At 37.5% G+C, this 19,116-nt stretch overlaps 1 protein-coding gene across 1 annotated transcript in view; it reads right to left on the bottom strand.

Annotated features, from left to right (window-relative positions):
* LOC102847854 (probable C-mannosyltransferase DPY19L2-like) overlaps window positions 1-19,116 on the bottom strand; it is a 140,149-nt gene that overhangs the window by 38,560 nt on the left and 82,473 nt on the right. Inside the window, exon 13 of the mRNA XM_006887596.1 lies at window positions 5,410-5,456. Coding sequence (XP_006887658.1) covers window positions 5,410-5,456 — 47 coding nt within the window. The remainder of the gene's footprint in view (window positions 1-5,409; window positions 5,457-19,116) is intronic.

Raw genomic sequence — 19,116 nt, 5'->3', positions numbered from 1 at the left:
GAGTTTACCAACTTACACTTGATTGCTAATACAATCAGAAACTGCTCAAAGAGTTTACATGCAGTTTTCAGGTAAATAAAAAAACACTTATCCTCCAGGATCCAACTGCACAAAGCTGGAGGCTCAAGGAAATACTGCATGGTTCAAAATCAGGAAAAGAGTGCATCAGGGATGCATCTTGTCTCCATACCTTTTTAATCTTTTAATCTAACCCAAGTCATTCAGGAGGCTGGGCTTCATGAGGAGGAATGTGGCATCAGGATTGGAGGAAGACTCATCAGTAACCTACCTTATGCAGATGACACACAACTTTGCTTGCTGAAACAGAGGAGGACCTGAACCACTTGCTGAAGAGGGTCAAGGACTATAGACTTCAATGTGGACTGAAGTTCAACATCAAGAAAACAAAGATTCTCATCACTGGGCCAATAAGCAGCATCATGATAGATGATGAAGAGACTGAGATTGTTAATAGCTAATATATACATATGCAAAACCAACATCAGTGACAATGGAGAGAGATTAAAGGCATTCCTCATGTGAACAGAGACCTGGAGGGTACTGACTAGCATAATTTCTATTCAACATTGTACTAGAATTCCTATTAAGAGTAATTAGGTAAAAGAAGGAAATAAGAGCCATCCAAATAGGCAGAGGAGGTAAAAACCACCCTTATTTGCAGATGATATGATAGTGTACATAGAAACCCTAAAGACGCAACAAAAAACTATTAGACCTAGTAGACTAATGCAGCAGAGTGGCAGGATACAAGTAAACATCCAAAAAGCAGTTGATATTTTCTACAGCAATAACATCATTTCAGTAACAATGAAAATTAAAAAAGCAATACAACTACCTGGCCAACTGACTGGAAGAGATCCATATTTGTTCCCATTCAAAAAGAAAAAAAAATGAGTGACTGACAGACGTAGATATTATCTAACAATATCACATGCAAGAAAAATACTGCTGAAGATTATTCAAAATTGACTGGAACAGTACATTGACAGAGAACGACCAAAAGAAAAACAAGCTGGGTTTAGAAGAGGCCATGGCACCAGAGGCATTATTGCTAATGTCAGATGGATCTTAGCTGAAAGCAAAGAGTGCCAGAGAAATATCTGTGTTTCATTGACTATGCACAGGCATTTGACAGTGTGGATCAGAACAAACTGTAGACAACCCTAAGAAGAAAGGGAATCCAAGAACACTTGATTGTGGAACCTATACTTAGACCAGGAAGCAGTGTTCAGAACAGAGCAAAGAAACACAGAATGATTCAAAATCAGGAAATGAGTGTGTCAAATGTGTCCTCTTTCCCTATATTTTCAATCTATATGCAGAACGTATCATTTGATCATTCAGGAGGCTGGACTTTATGAGAAGGAATGTGTAGTCAGGATTGCAGGAAGATTCTTCAACAGCCTGCAGTACGCAGATGATACAACCTTGTATACCACAACTTAGAAGGACCTGAAGCATTTGCTACAGAAGGTCAAAGACTGCTGTCTTCAATATGGATTAAAGCTCAACATCAAGAAGGTAGAGATTCCCAGGCCAATTGGCAGCAACAAGATAAATGGAGAAGAGATTAAAGCTGTTAACTATTTCATCTTGCTCTGCTCCACAATTAACACTGTTGGCATCAGGAGTCATGAAATCAAAAGACAAACTGTACTGGGAAAGCTGCTCTCAGGGATCTCTCCAAAGTGCTGAAGAGCAACAGTATCAGTCTAGTGACTAAGGTATGCCTGATTCAGGCCATGGTCTTTGCAATCACTTGCTATGCATCAGAGAGCTGGACAACTACTAAAGATAACAGAAGAATTTCTTTCTCTGAGCTGTGGTACCGGAGAAGAATATTGAACATACTATGGCCTGCCAAGGGAACAAGCAAGTTTATCTTGTGGAGGATGAAATCAGGCAGCTCCTTGGAGGCAAGGATTTTGAAGCTCTGTCTCATATACTTTGAGCATGTGGCTCCGAAGGACCAGTCCCTGGAGAAGTATAAAAGCAAAAGAGGAAGACTCCCAATTGGGATGGATTCATACAGTGATTGCAGCAATGGGCTCAACTGTATCAGAGATGATGAGTATAGCACTGGATAGGATAGGGTTCCGGTTTATTATTCATAGGGTCCCTATGATGCACCCTACTCAATGGCATTTAACAACACCACATGGATGAGTCTAGAGAACACTTAGCTAAGCGAAATACTTCAGCCACACACACACACACAAAGGATACTGCTTAAGATTGCTATCATGGAAATAGGATGGTAATTGAGGGGTGTGGAAAACATGGGAAGAATAGAAAGAGAAGGTACAGAAAATGAACCCTGTAAAAGACTAAGACAAAGAAGATGTTCAACCTGGTTAAAAACAGATGTAATGACAATACAGCTATTGCAATTAGTAAATATGAACAAGACATGTATAATTGTTCAAAAGGGGATGGGGAGAGGAGAAAGAGGTGAAAAAAGGGAGGGGGACAATCACTCAGCAGAGATTAGTAGATAGATGAAGGGCTGATGCATAAGCAAAGTAAATGAGGACCCGATGAGATAGGGTGATAAAAAGCATGGGTCCATAGTGATTAATTATATGAAACAAAATATAATTAAATACAATGAAATAATGAAACACAATGTACATAGTGAAACACAATGTATATGAGAAACTATATACAAACCAGTGGAAAAAAAACCCTCAAAACCTAGAACTAAACAACTCCTTGACCACAATTAGTAAACAGAGATATTCCTAGGCCGAACACTGCATTTTATGATGATTATATTTTATTTAACTTAAAGCCTTTTCAATAAAGACAAATAGGGAAGAGGAACTGAGAGTTAAAGATTCCTAAATACATTTATTTCACGCTTACCTGGAAAAGTAAATGTAAATAAGGATACTTTCAAATTGTATTGGAGAAGAGGGAGAAATTGAAATAATGTTGAGGGTCATAAACAAATAGATTAACAAAAGAGGAAATCCGTTGAATGGAAAACCATTTTGCTCTGTGAACTTTCATTCAAAATACAAAAAAAAAAAGTTTAAAAGGTGAGAATCTGAAGCTGACTCAAGGACATACAACAATTTTACTTATGTGATAACTGGTATTTCAAATGTCTGGGGAAATGACTATTCAATGTTATTTTGGAACAATATGTCATTTGGTAGAAGTAGAAGATAACTATCATTATTATAAATTAATTATCATAAAATTGATGCAAGAGCCTTTAGTGATTTGTTTATAAAATTATGAATAAGGGTATTTTGATAATTTTGATAAGGAGAAATATTTCAAGCAATAAATTAACACACACAGACACAACACAAAAAACTGAATAAAGTGATGATCTTTATAGAGATTTTCAATGTTCTTAAAGACCCTAAGTACATCATAAACTGTCCTCTTAGCAGAAATTAACACATAATAGATAATATGTTGATATTTACTGCAACTAACAATCCTACAAATCAATTTTAAAAGGTCAAGAAGAATTACAAAATGGGCTAGGACATATTAAAGATGCAGCATTTCACTATTAAGTGAAGTATTAATTATAAAATGTATGACTTTTTCTAACATAACAGTTAGAAGTTTGAAAACATTGGTTTTCATGAGGGTGCAGAGAAAAGGGAACTACACTTTCTAGTTTTTATCAAATTGCTAAATGTTTGTTGCTTATAATCCAATAATCCTATATCAAGTAATGAATACCAGAGCAATACTAGAACAAGTGCACAAAAATGTACAAGATATTCATTACACACAGCTTTGGCTGCTATGACAAAGTGCTAAATAGAAATGCCCATCAATATGGAAGTAGTTAAACCCATGAGGTCAGTTGTGATGCTGAATAATAGAATGCCAATACTATTACAGGGTATGTTGTTGTTGTTGTTGTTACGTGCTACCACATCAGAACTGATTCAGATAGTCAGTAGGTTTTCAGGGGCTATAAATCTCACAGGAAGACTATCTTTCTCCGATGGAGCAGCTGATGGATTTGAACTGCATGCCTTTGAGGTGGCAGCTCAACTCTTTACCATTAGGCTTCCAGAGTTCCCTTTACAAAGTGTAAGGAGATGTATTCCGATGCCCAAGACATATAGTTAAGTGAAAATAACAACTTGCAGAATAATACTACAATTTCATTTTTAAAAAAATGTTGGCTGTACATGTCTTTTCTAGAGGATGCATGTAATTATAATAGTTAGCATCTCTTATAATTAGCATTACTGAAGAACAGGTTTAAGAGAGGTGAGCTTATCTTCTTATTGTTCAACTATTCTCATGTGAATGTTACTGAATTATTACAAATAAGCATTATTCTCAAGTTTTCAAAGTATCCCTCTGTCCATACACACATACACACAGAGCTATCACTTTGGGTTTGTGATAATTTACAAAGGCTTCCTTATTTGGAACCAAGAGTTTTAGAGCCAAGTAGCCCTCAAGTCTGCTATCTTTCATTTTATCCTCTCAACCATTTGAAGACATTTGACACATCTTTTACTCTTAGCAGAAACTAACACATAATATCCCAAGTCCTTCAAACATTCTTGAGTGAATAGTTTTCAAGGATATGAACACAGACTTTTAAATGCCAGAATAAATTCACCTGTTCCATCTGACCAGAACAAAGCAGAATGAATCTGTTATCTTTCATATTTTGTAAATGATTCCAACAAATGCAACATAATGCTTATAATCTGGAAATCATATAATATTACTTGCAAAAATACAAGCACAGGATATGGGGTTCATAGAAACTCTCTGTACTATCTTCCCAATTTTTCAATTAATTTAAAACTCTTCTAAAAATAAAATTTATTCAATTAAAAAATCAAACAAATATTAAATATAATTTTAGAAAAGAATTCCCTTAGAAGGAAGCTTTCTTCACAATTTATTTCTAATGCTCTGTAACAATGTGTGATTTATGAATCACGTTATATTTTGCTGGCATCTGTTTATGCCTCAATTCTAGTGATTTTACTAAAATCATAAAATATGCAATACAATGAAATATTTAAGAATAAAAAGGTAACAAAGTATTTAACAAATAATATTAAATATAATTCCTCTAAGCAAATAAATAGGTAAAAATACAAGCTTGGCTAAAACCAAACTTTGGTTTATTTCTGCTTGCTGACTTAAATTCTAGTTTTCCATTAAAGCAAAATAGAATAAATTTAAACTCTGAGCCAATATGAAATAAAAGTATCTCAAAAGTAAGTAAAAATATAATACACAAAAATAATATATCCTGTCTTTTTAAACAAACATTAAGTTTGTTTCATATTTCCTTTTATCATCACAATGAGGAAACTTGTATATACTTAAAAATTGATATAATAGTATGCTACTGAATAAAGTATGTTTTAAGAATAAGTATACCTTTGATATGTGTTTGCAGATAATACAGACAGAATATCACGAAAAATCTGTGAATAGAAGAAAATCAATGTAATTTTTCTAAAGAATTATGTAGTATTTAACATGCTCTAATTCATGAATATAAAATATGAAGCTATAAAGAGGTCTTCTTTTAATGCTAAAGTTGAGTCCTGATATGCTAGCATCAAGAATTTAGTTGCAACTTTGCTAAAGACTTCTTTAAGTCACATTTTCTCATTCTATACAGCAAGATCTTTATAGTCTAAGATTTATTTAATATTTTTTTTACCATTTCAGCTCTAAAATGCTAATCCTTTATATGTGAAAAATTCCTTAGCGGTTTAAGTATGTATTTTTACTGAGTGAGGTAATTCCTACTAAGAAGGCAACTTTTCTCATGATTGAACTGCTTCATATTAATCTCCAACACAAATTAAGAAATCTAACTACTTATACTTCCATCTATCCATCTGTCCTATTTTATGTGTGAAAATGCCTATGTTCACATTACACTCAAAACCTGTTCAATTAGTTAGGAGCATACCTGCTTTTTTTGATCTCTTTCAGAAACCTCAAGCTTAAGGAAACTCATCAGAAAATGCCCAGTCATGGTTTATTTAGGGTGAGAGAGAGGGAGGAGTGAAAGGCGAGTGTAGGGGCCAAATATGGCCAAAGAACTTCTAATATCTAACTTCAACTGTAAAGTTAAAAACTTAAAGATAACTTAAAATTTTATATTTCACACAGATAGATAAGTACTTGGAAATTGCAGACTTGGTGACAGAAATGAGGCTACAGACAGAATGACTGAATTTTGTACAATCAATGAATTAGGCATTGCAAATATCATTTGTTTAAAAACTAGGCAAGAATTATACTGACAGACCTCACCTGATGAGCTTCACAAGGATCATATTGATGACACTGGTGGAAAGAATCATTATCAGCAGTCAATACCTGTTCAGATGCTGACTGTGGAGCAGATCATCAACTACTCATGTGCAAGTTAAAACTGAAGCTGAAGAAAATGAAAACAAGTCCCCAAAAAATCCAAACTGGCCTCGTGTCATGTATCCATGCCGCAGGCATGTCACTCCCTGACTTGAGATCCCCATGCATATAAGCTGTGTAACTTGGTGGCACTGATCTCTTGCCACCTCAGAGACAAAGGAAGGCATTAAGCTTCAGGAGAGGAAGCACAGGAGTTGAGAAACTGCCTCCCAGAGCAAGCCTTTGGGGTGCTTGTGGAGAGACAGGACTGCACCTTCCCTGGGGATGGGTCCCTCCATTCAGGGATCCTTGCCTCTGTGGCAGACCTGGGCCATCCCAGGGACCAAACAGGACAACAGAGTTTGGATCACAGAGCCACAAGCAAGGGAAAGACTTTTTCAGGTTTCTCAACTGTCATGTTGACCTGCAGAAAAGAGAGATGACTTGAAACTCCCCTTGACAGAAACTAGTCAAGTGGAGCACCTGGTCTCATACCACCAGATGACTCCATAGGTAAAGGACGACAATAGAGTTTTGGACAGGGGACTACATTAAGGTGAGATTCCTGAAGGGCTGCTGTGCAGAACAGAGAGAACCTGAAGGGCCTTTAGAAAGGCAAATTTCTGTGAAAGGACTTCCAGCAGAGTGAGTAGCTCACCTTATAGATTGAACATTTTAATCTGGCAACTAATTAATAACATCATAAAAATAAGAATTATGAACAACTTATGCAAACACAGCAGAAGGCCTAATGCTTATCAAGAAAAGCTTCACATAATGGTGAGAAAGCAACAGGCAGCTTCAAACTGTGGTAAAACAAATTAATTCTCCTAAAAATGCACAGAACATTGCAGACTCAATTAATTCCCCGGAGTCAAGAAGGTAAATGATATATGTTGATGTGGAGACATTTGAATAGTTATGAAAGCAAATACAAATAATGGAAGAAACAATGGGAGCCATAAATAAAGGGAATACCCTAAAGATAGAGAACCAGAAGAAATATATGGATGAAGAATTTTGTGAAGGGATGTATTCTGAGCACTGTACTCTACCAACACTCAAAGCAAGCCTCAACAAATTAAAAAACACTGAAATAAACAACCTAAATTTTTTTAAAAAAAACAAAAAAGCATTTTCTCAGACCACAGTGCTATAAAACTAGAACTCAAACCACAAGAAGATAAAACTTATAAAATCACCAACATGGAAACTAAGTAACACCCTGCTAAAACATGATTAGGTTATAGAAGAAATAAAGAATGAAATTTAAAAGTTTCTTGAAACAAATGATAATGAAAATACAACTTATCAAATTCTCTGGGATGTAGCCAAGGCAGTCATCAGGGGGCAGTTCATATCAACAGGCAAACATAAGAAAGAAGAAAAACCAGTAATATATCTCAACACCTTCATCAAAGAGAAAAAGAACAACAATCTAATCTCACAACCTCCAGAAAAAAGGAAATTGTAAGGACAAAAGCTGAAATCAATGAGGTAGAAAACAGAAAAACAACTGAAACTATCAATCTGAGCAGGAGCTGGTTTTTTGAAAGTGTCAATAAAATTGGCAAACCACTGGCAAACTTAACAAAAGGGAAAAGAGGAGAAGACACAAATAACTTGACTAAGGATGCAGTGGCATCAGAAAAGAACCAAAAGAAATTAAATCTATAATATTGAACTATTATGAAAAGCTATACTCTGATAAATTTGAAAATTTAGAGGAAATGGACAAATATCTTGAAACTCATGCCCTACCAAGATTGACACTGCTACAGAAAAGACTCACTACAAAAGAAGAAATTGAGCAGATCTTAAAAAGACTCCCCGACCAAAAAAAAAATCCTGGACCAGATGGCTTTACAGCTGAAGTCTGCCAAACATTCAAAGAAAATTTATCTCCAATTCTACTTGAATTATTTTAAAAAATTGAAAAAGAAGGAACACTTCTAGAGACATTCTATGAAGCAAGCATAACCATAATACCAAAACCAGGCAAAGATATTACCAAAAAAGAAAAAACAGACCAATATCTCTCATGAACATAGTCACACAAATCCTGAACAAAATTCTAGGTAATAAAATCCAAAATCACATAAAAATAATTCATCATGACAAAGTGGACTCATAAGAGTTACGCAAGGATGGTTCAACATAAGAAAAACAATCAATATAATTCACCACATTAACAAAGCAAAGAACAAAGAAAAATATGATCCCAACAATTAATGCAGAAAAGGCATTTGACCAAATTCAACATTATTTTCTAATTAAGACACTCAGCAAACCTGGAATAAAATTAATTTCCTCAACATCGTGAAAAGTGTATATGCAAAGCCATGAGCCAATATAATTTTTAACGGAGAAAGACTAAAGCATTATCTTTGCTAACAGGGACCAGACAAGGATGTCCACTGTCAACACTCCTATTCAATATTGTTTTAGAAGTGCTTGCTATGGTAATATGTCAAGAGAAGGAAATAAAAGGCATCCAGATGAGAAACGAGATGGTTAAACTGTCACTATAGGCAGATGATATGATAGTGTAAACAGAAAACTCCAAAGACTCAACAAAAAACTGCTGGAGTGAGTGGACCAATTTAGTGTAATGGCAGGATATATGATCAATATTAAAAAATCAGAGGGAGTCCTCTGCAGTAACAAAGAGAACTCAGAGAAGGAAACCAAGAAAGCAAAACCATTTACAATAGCCAACCACAAGTGAGATGTTTGAGAGTAAAACCTAACTAGAGACACAAAAGACCTGTACAAAGAAAACTACAAAACATTTTTGCAAGACACAATAAAAGACCTAAAGAAATGGAAGAATGTTCCCTGTTCATGGAAGAATGTTCCCTGTTCATAAAAATGACAATCCTACCAAAAGCTATCTACGTGTTTAATGCAATCCCAATGTACCTACCAAATTAATTTTTCAAGGAGATTAAAAGGAAATTGTCAGGTTTATTTGGAGAGGAAAGAGACCCCAAATAAGCAAAGCACTTCTGAAAAACAAAATGAAGTGGAAGACAAAGCACTCCCTGACCTCAAAACCTACAATAACAGGCACATGTTGTTGTTGTTGTTATTTGCCGTTGAGTCGTTTGCGACTCATAGCAACCCTATGTACAACAGCCCTAAACCCTGCTCTATCCTGTGCCAATCTCATTGCCTCTGACACACCCATCCCGATTACCCCAGTCACTGAATCAATCCACCTCATACAGGGTCTTCCCCTCCTGCGTTGTCCCTCCACTCTGCCCAACATGATGTCCCTCTCCAAAGACCTGTCTCTCCTTACAACATGTCCAAAGTATGTCAGGGGAAGCCCCAGAACCCTTGCTACCAAGGAGCAGCCTGGTTTAACCCTCTCTAGGTTGAATCTATTTGTTTTCTTGGCAGTCCATAGTACATTCAGTACTCTTCTCCAGCACCACAGCTCAAAGGCGTCAATTCTCCTTCTATCCCCCCTAGCCATTGTCCAACTCTCTGATGCATAACAAGTGATTGCAAAAACCATGGCCTGTATCAAGCACACCTTAGTCTCCAGAGAGACACTGTTGCTCTTGAGTACTTTAGAGAGGTCCCTAACAGCAGACTTTCCCATCACAATACGCTTTTTGATTTCCTGGCTACTGGTGCGAAGAGTGTTGACCGTGGAGCCGAGCAAACTGAAGCTGTGAACAATCTCAATCTCTTCGCCATCCATCCTGATGCTACTGATTGGTCCAGTGGTGAGAATTTTTGTCTTCTTGACATTGAGCCTCAGTCCATATTGAAGGTTTCAGTCCTTGACCCTCTGCAGTAAGTGCATGAGGTCCTCCTCAGTTTCAGCGAGCAGGGTTGTGTCATCTGCATAACTCAGATTGTTGATAGATCGTCCACCAATCCTAACGCCACTCTTCTCCTCATAGAGCCCAGCCTCTCGGATAATCTGCTCTGCATACAGGTTGAAAAGGTATGGAGACAGGACACATCCCTGGCGTACACCCTTCCCAATTTTGAACTATGCAGTGTTGCCCTGCTCTGTTCTGACTACTGCCTCTTAGTCCAAGTATAGGTTTCGCATTAGCACGATTAAATGTTCTGGGATTCCCATTCTTCTCAGAGTCAGCCATGATAGCCTCTTCAACAAATGGTACTTGCAAAACTGAACTACTACCTGTAGAAAGCTGAAACAGGATCCACATCTCACACCATACATAAAAATCAACCCAAGGTGGATCAGAGACCTAGGTGTAAAGCCCCAAACCATAAAGTTTACAAGAGACAAACTGGGATCAAGCTTAGAAGGCCCAGACTATGGTATAAAAAGACTAAATACAGCCCGAAATGCTCAATCTGAAGAGGATAAAATTGATAAATAAGATCTTCTAAAGATTTAATTTCTGTGCACATCAAAAACTTTTCTCAACAGGGTGGGGGGAAAAAACACCACAACTGACTGGGAACAATACTATTTCAGACAGGGATCTCCTAAAAAAAGTTTACAGAATACTCCTGGGCCTTCACAAGAAAAAGACTGATAACCCAATTACAAAATGGGTAAATGACATGGAAAGACTTTTCACAGAGGACGACATTCAGATGTCCCACATACACATTAAGAAATGCTCAAAATCACTGGCAATAAGAGAGATGCAAATAAAAACCACAAGAGACACTATGTCACTCCAGTAGCAGTAGCAAAGTTTAGCAGGACAGCAATAAATGTTGGAGAGGATGTGGCAAGATAGAACTCTTACACATTGTTGGTGGGATTGTGAAATGTTACAACCACTCTGGAAGACAGTTTGGCCTTTTCTCAAAATCTGAACATAGAGATTCCACCGCTTCCATCGATTCCACCTGAGAAAATGAGAACTGAGGCAGAAACGGAGACTTATACATCAATGTTCATATGCTGAGTGATATCTTTCAGTCATAAAAGGACAAATATTGCATGGTGCCACTGTTGTAAAACGGGACTGGCATCAGGGTTGGGGGAAAACTGAGAAATAGGGGATAAATAATGTTTACTGCATTGAAATAGATGAGGGAGAGAACTGTTTAAAAGGGATATATGATTAGGTATTATTGTCATGACAGGAGTCCATAATGAAGGCTGCATAGTGAACTAGAGGGGAGGGATTATATAACAATGAAAATATTTTACTTTTCAAAGAGAAGAGTGTACTGGGGCAGGGAGGGGTGGGCAGGGAGAAAAGTGCAACAATGAATGAATGGAAATCCAAAGTCTGTAAACTTTGATTAAAATTAATTTTAAAAAAAGAAAGGAGAAAAAAAGATAAAAACACCAAGACATATCATAGACAAATTAGCCAGAACCAAGGGTAAGGAGAAAATTCTGAAAGAAGCTAGGGAGAAACAAAGATAAACCTATAAGGGAGAGGAAATAAGATTAAGTGCCACTCAGCAGAAACCATGTGAGCAAGAAGACAATGGAATGACATATCACACTCTCAAAGAATACAACTGTCAACCAAGAATGCTGTACCCAGTGACACTATCCATCATATATGATGAAGAAATCAAGATATTATCAGAAAAGCAGAACCTAAGGAATAAAAGAAATAAAGTAAAAGAAAGAAAAGACACAAATAATCCAAAAAGAGATGAAACAGGTAATGTCCCAAGAAAATAAACTAAAATAAAAAGATTAACAGTTGAATATTATGAAAGAACGTATTCAAACAAATATAAAAACCTAGAGGAAATGGAAAAATACTTGGAAACTCACAACTTACTTACACTGACACAGCCCCAAAGTAGGACACTTGAACAGACCCATTACAAAAGAAGAAATAGAAAAGGTAATAAAACCACTTCAAACAAAAATAAAAGCCCTGGACCAGATAGTTTTTCTAGTGAATTTTATCAAATATTCAGAGAAGAAAGGTCATCAATTCTACATCAAACATTTCAGAAAACAGAAAAATATTAAAATTCTCCCAGACTAATTCTATGATGCAACTATACCCCTAATATGAAAGTCAGGTAAAGACACCACCAAATAGAAAATTATAGGCCAATAACTCTCAAGAACATACATGCAAAAATACTCAATAAAATCCTGGCCAATAGAATACAACAATATAAAAAAAAATGTTTTATCATACTTGGCCAACTGAGTGGAAGAGATCCATATTTATTCCTTTACCAAAAAAGGTAACCCAACAGAGTGTGGAAATCATTGTACAGTATCACTAATATCACTCACTAGCAACATCCTGCTGAAGATTATCCAGAAAAGACTTGAAAAAAACATTAACAGAAAACTACCAGAAAAACAGGCTGGGTTTAGAAGAGGTCGTGGCACTAGGGACATTATTGCCAATGTCAGATGGATCTTGGAAGAAAGCAGAGAGTACCAGTAATGTTTCAGTAATGAAACCAAATGTTTCATTAACATTTGGCTGTGAGGATCACAATAAATTGTGGCTAACCTTGAGGAAAATGGGAATCTCGGAACATTTGATCATACTTATATGAAACCTATACTTGGATCAAGAAGCAATTCTCAGAACGGAGCAAGGAAACGCTGCATAGATCAAAATCAAGAAAGGAGTGCATCTTGTGTCTCCGTACCTTTTCAATCTGTATGCAGAACAGATCATTTGGGAAGCAGGGCTTTATGACAAGAAGTGCGGCATCAAGATTGGAGGAAGACTCATTAAAAACCTACGATATGCAGATGACACAACCTTGCTTACTGAAACTGAAGAAGACATAAAGCACTTGCGGCAAAAGGTCAAGAACTGTAGTCTTCAATATGGATTGAAGCACAACATCAAGAGGATAAAGGTTCTCACCACTGGGCCAACTGGCAGTACCATAATTAATGGAGAAGAGATTGAAGTTGTTAGCCATTACAGTTTGCTCAGATCCACAATCAACACTTTTAAAACCAGCAGTCAGGAAATAAAAAAATGAATTGCATTGGGAATATCTGCTGTCCTGGACCTCTCCAGAATGCTGAAGAGAAATGATGTCAGTCTAGATACAAAGGTACACCTAACCCAGGCCATGGTTTTCTCAGTTACTTGTTATGCTTCAGAAAGCTGGACTAAGGATGACAGAGTAAGAATAGATGCCTTCAAATTGTGGTGCTGGAGAAGAGTCTTGAACTACCATGGACTGCCAAGAAAACAAATAGGTCTGCCTTGAAGAGGGTGAAACCAAGTCTCTCCTTGGAGGCCAGGAGTTTGAAGTTCCGCCTCCCTTACTTTTGGCACGCAGCCAGGAGAGATCAGTCCTTGGAGAAGGATATCATCCTCAAAAAGGTAAAAGGACAGTGCAGAAGAGGGATACCCAGGATGAGATGGATTAATACAGTAACTGGAGTTATGGAGGTTGAGGTTGGTGTGTCGGAATTAGTGAGACTGGCTCAGGACAGGAAAGGGTTGAGAACTGCTGAACATAGGGTCACTATGCGTTGCAGGCGACTCAACCAATAACATTCTATCACTGATTTGGAAGTAGGAGCGGCATCCACTTCCTAAACAACTTGCCTCCAGAAACTATGAACTTTGATAAATGTCAATAATTGTAGAGGTGCTTCAGGCCTTTTGTCCATAGGCTTGCTATGAGTCATGCTCAACTCGAAGGCAATCAACAACAATAACAACAACAGCATGACCAAATGGGATTCATAACAGGTATGCAAAGATGGTTCAGCAAAAGGAAAAAAAATTAGTGTAATTTGTCACATTAATAAATCAAAGAACAAGAATCACATGATCCTATTAACTAATGCAGAAAAGGCTTTGACAAAATCCAACACCCTTCCCTGATTAAAACACTCAGCAAAACAGAAATAGAAAAGAAAACAAACAAAAACAGAAACAGAGGGGAATTTTCTCAACATAGTAAAAATTATATACACAAAATCAAAAGCCAACACCGTTCTCAGTGGAGAGAGATTAAAGGCATTCACTTTGAGAACAGGAACTAAGCAAGAATGCCCATAATCACATCTTTTAATCAACACTGTGTTGGAAGACTTAGAGATAGCAATACGACAAGAGAAGGAAACAAGAGGCATCCAAAGTGGCAAAGAGGTGGTAAAATAATCTCTGTATGAAAATGGTATGATAGCATACTTAGAAAACACTGCAGACTCAGCAAGAAAATATACTGCACATAGTCAACCAGTTCAGCAAAGTGGCATGATACAAGATCAACATACAAAAACCAGTTGGATTTCTCTACTGTAACAAAGACAATACAGGAATGGAGCTAAGAAAAATCATACCAAACTCAATAGCTAACCACAAGATTAAATTCTTGGGAGTATATCTAACTAGAAATACAAAAGAACCTATTAAAAATTTTTTTTAAAAAGCATTACTACAAGAAACAAAAATAACCTGGAGAAATGGAAGAATATACCATGTTTATGGATAGGAAGATTCAATGTTGTGAAAATGACAATACTACCAAAGGCAATTTAGACATTCAACACATTCCCAATACCAATACCAATTCCATTCTTCAAGGAAATGCAAAAGGCTATTTCAAATTTCATGTGGTGTTGGAAGAGGCCCCTAATAAGTAAAGCACTCCTGAAAAAGAGGAACAAGATATGAGGCATCTCACTCCTTGATCTCAAATTCTACTACCCAGTGTGGTTGTCAAGACAGCATGGTAATAGGTCAGTGACAGATATGCAGAACCGAGAACCCAGAAATAAGCTCATCTACTGGTTTTTGAAAAGGAGATAAAATTAATTAAGTGGGCAAATTAAAGCCTCTTTAACAAATGGTGTTGGCAAAATGGAAACTCAAGCAAGATCCACACCTCATACCACACACCAAAATCAACTCAAAGTGTATCAAGAACCTAGGAATAAAACAAAGGACTATACAATTCATGAAAGAAAAGCTTAGAAGAACTCTAGAAGCCCTCATTCACAATATGTACAGTCTTCCAAGCATCTTGAAAAACCTACAACCTGCATAGAATAGATGAATTGGATCTTCTAAGAATCAAATTCTTATGCACATCAAAATATTTCTCCAACAGTGTAAAAAGGAAACCCAGAGATGGGAAAAATATTTGGTAATGATTATGCAAAGGTATTTGACTGTGTAGATCACAACAAATTGCTCTTAACCTTAAAGAAAATGGGAATCCCAGAACACTTGCACTCTGTCTCCATACCTTTTCTTCTTTTTTTCATTCTTTTTTTTTAAATTTTAATGAAAGTTTACAGAGACTATAGATTTCCATTCATTCATTGTTGCACTTTTCTCCTGGCTACCCCTCCCCCCCCAATTCACTCTTCTCTTTCAAAAGTAAAAGAAAAATTCTTTCATTTTTATACAATCCCTCCCTCAAGTCCTCTCCATTATGCTGCCTTCATTCTGGACTCCTGTCATGACAATAATACCTAATCACATATACCTTTTAAACCGTTTTCTCATACCTTTTCAAATATATGCGGAAGAGATCATTTGGGAAGCTGGGCTTTTGAGGAAGAATGTGGCATCAGGATTGGAGGAAGACTTGCATATGAGACAACCTTGCTTGCTGAAACTGAGGAGGACCTGAAGCATTTGCTGCAGAAGGTCAAGGACTTTAGTCTTCAAAACGGATTGAAGTTCAACATCAAGACCAAGATTCTCACCACTTGGCCAAGTGCCGGTACCAGCAGTCAAGAAATCAAAGACAAATTGAACTGGGGAAATCTGCTGTCAGGGACCTTTCCAGAGTACTGAAAAGCAACAATGCCATTTTACAAATTAAGGTGTGCCTGATCTAGGCCATGGTCTTCACAATTACTTGCTATGCACCAGAAAGATGGACAATGAGTAAGGGTGACAGAAGAAGAAGTGATGCCTTAGAGTTGTGGTGCTGGAGAAAAGATGAATATACTATGGACCTCCAAGAAAACACCTAAGTCTATATTGGAAAAAATGAAAAACAACTATGAGATGATATCTAACCCCAGTAAGAATAGCAAAATATAACAGAACAGCAAGCAGCAAATGCTGGCGAGGATGTGGAGAAACTGGAACTCTTATTCACTGTTGGTGGGAATGTAAGATGGTGCAACTATTGTGGAAGGCAGTGTGGCGCTTTCTCAAAAAATTGCAAATAGAGATACCATTTGACCCAGCAATCCCATTACTGGGAATATACCCCAGAGAGACCATGTCTGCCATCCAAGCAGATATATGTACACCCATGTTTATTGCAGCTTTGTTTACAATAGCAAAGAGTTGGAAGCAGCCTAAGGGCCCATCAACAAACGAATGGATAGAGAAGCTGTGGTATATCCACACAATGGAATACTACGCAGCATTGAAAAACAAGGAACTCATAAATTATTACACACGTGGATGACCCTGGAGGACATTATGCTGAGTGAAATATCTCAGTCACAAAGGGACAAATACTGCATGGTGCCACTGTTGTAGAATGGGTCTGACATCAGGGTGGGGGTATGATGGAAAAAAACTGGATAAATTATGTATATTGTATTGAAACAGATGAGGGAAAGAACAGATTATAATTGATATATGATTGCGTATTAGGGTTAGCACAGGAATCCAGAATTAAGGTTGCATAAAGAAGTGTACTTGGGGTGGGGGGTGGGGGGAAGGGACATGGGAATTGTATACTAATGAAGGAATTTTTTTTCTTTTTCTCTCTTCAGAGGCGGAAGCGAGCTGGTGGGGAGGGGTGGGCAGGGAGAAAATGGCGGCAATGAATGAATGGAAATCCAAAACCTCTGTAAAAAAATTTTTTTTTAAAAAAAGGAAACCAGATTTCTCCTTGTAGCCTAGGATTTTGAAACTCCGTCTCACATACTTTGGGCACACAGCCAGGAAGTACTGATCCTTGGAGAAGGACATCATGCTCAGAAGGGTGGAAGGATGGCATAGGAGAGGAAGACCCTGGATGAGATGATGGATTGATACATTAACTGGGGCAATGGGGGTTGGTGTGTTGGACTCTGTGAGACTGGCTCAGGACATGGAAGGCTTCATAGCTGCTGTACATAGTGTTGCTATGGTTCACAGGCGATTCGATAACACAGAAAAACAACAACAAGAAGAATGACATATCTGATAATGAACTCACATATAAAATTTATAGAATACTTTCACACCTCAACAAGAAAAAGGTAAACAAGCCAAACAAGCCAATCACAGAATGGGAACAGGATATCAATAGACATTTCACCAAAGACAACATTCAGATGGCAAACAAACACATGAAGATGTGTTTAAAATCGCTTTCAGATATATGTAAATCAAAACAACTATGTGATTTCATCTCACCCCAGTTGTTGCTGTTGTTAGGTGTCACTGAGTCGAATATCCTATGAACAAAAGATTTGAAAGCAGTTCTATCCTGTGCCATCCTCACACTTCCTGATACACAAGAGCCCATTGCAGCAGTCACCTTGTCAATCCACCTGGTTGAGAGTCTTCCTTTCCTTCACCAACCCTCCACTCTTCCCGACATCATGTCCTTCTCCAAGCAACAGCACCTCCTAGCAATATGTCCAAAGTATGTGAGGCATCATTCTTATTTACAAAGAGCACTGTGGCTGCAAGACATATCTATTAGTTTTCTTGGCCGTCCATGGAATGTTCAGTGCTCTTCTCCAACACCACAACTCAAAGGCATCATTTCTTTTTTCTGTCATGCCTATTCATTGGCCAGGTCTCAGATGAATAGCTAGTAATAGGAAAGACCATGCCCTGAATCAGACGCACCTTAGTCATCAAACTGGTATCACTACTCTAAAATAATTTGGAAAGTTCCCTAATTGCAGATTTTCCCACTGCAATGTGTCTCCTTATTTCCTGACTGCTGGTGCCACAGGTGTTAACAGAAGATCCAAGCAAGATGAAGTTGTTGACAGTTTCAATCCCCATCATGACACTGCCTATTGGTCCAGTGGTAAGAATCTTTGTGTTCTTGATACTGAGATGCAATCCATACTGACGGCTGCATTCCCTGATCTTCTGCAACAAGCACTTCAAATGTTCCTTACTTTCAGCAAGTAAGGCTGTATCATCTGAGTAATACAGGTTATTGATGAGTCTCCCTTCAATCCTGATATCACACTCCTCTTCATAGAGTCCAGCCTCTTAGATAATTTGCTCAGCACATAGATTCAACAGATATGGAGATAAAATACATCCCTAATGCACTCCCTTCCCAATTCCAAACCATGCAGTGCTCCCCTGCTCCGTTTGCACAACAGCTTCCTGGTCCAGGTGTAGATTTCTCATGAGAACAACTCAAGTGCTCTGGAATTACCATTCTTCTCAATGTCTGCCACAACTTGTCATGATCCAGACCAGTCAAATGCCTTTGCATAGTCAAGAAAACACAAACCGACAATCTTTTGATATTCCTTACTTTCAGCCAATATCCATCTGACATCAGCAGTGATATCCCTGGTGCCACGATCTCTTCCAAATTCCTCTTGAACTTCTGGAAATTCCCTATCTATATACTGTCCCAGCCATTTTTAAGTGATCTTCAGCAGTAGTTTGCTTGCATGTGACATCAATGATATTGTTCAATAATTTCCACATTCATTTGGGTAATTCTTCTTGGGAATAGTAACAAATATAGACCTCTTCCAATCCATTGGCCAGACAGCCGTCCTTCTAATATCCTGGCATAGACTGGTGAGTGCATCCAGCGCTGCATCTGCTAATTGACACAGGTCAATTGGTATCCCATCGA

Source organism: Elephantulus edwardii, unplaced genomic scaffold (assembly GCF_000299155.1).
Source record: "Elephantulus edwardii isolate Elephantulus edwardi_28Jun2011 unplaced genomic scaffold, EleEdw1.0 scaffold00059, whole genome shotgun sequence".
In the NCBI taxonomy this organism is placed as follows: Eukaryota; Metazoa; Chordata; class Mammalia; order Macroscelidea; family Macroscelididae; genus Elephantulus; species Elephantulus edwardii.
Note: the sequence above shows the minus strand (reverse complement) of the source record. Positions and strands in the feature narration are given on the sequence as shown.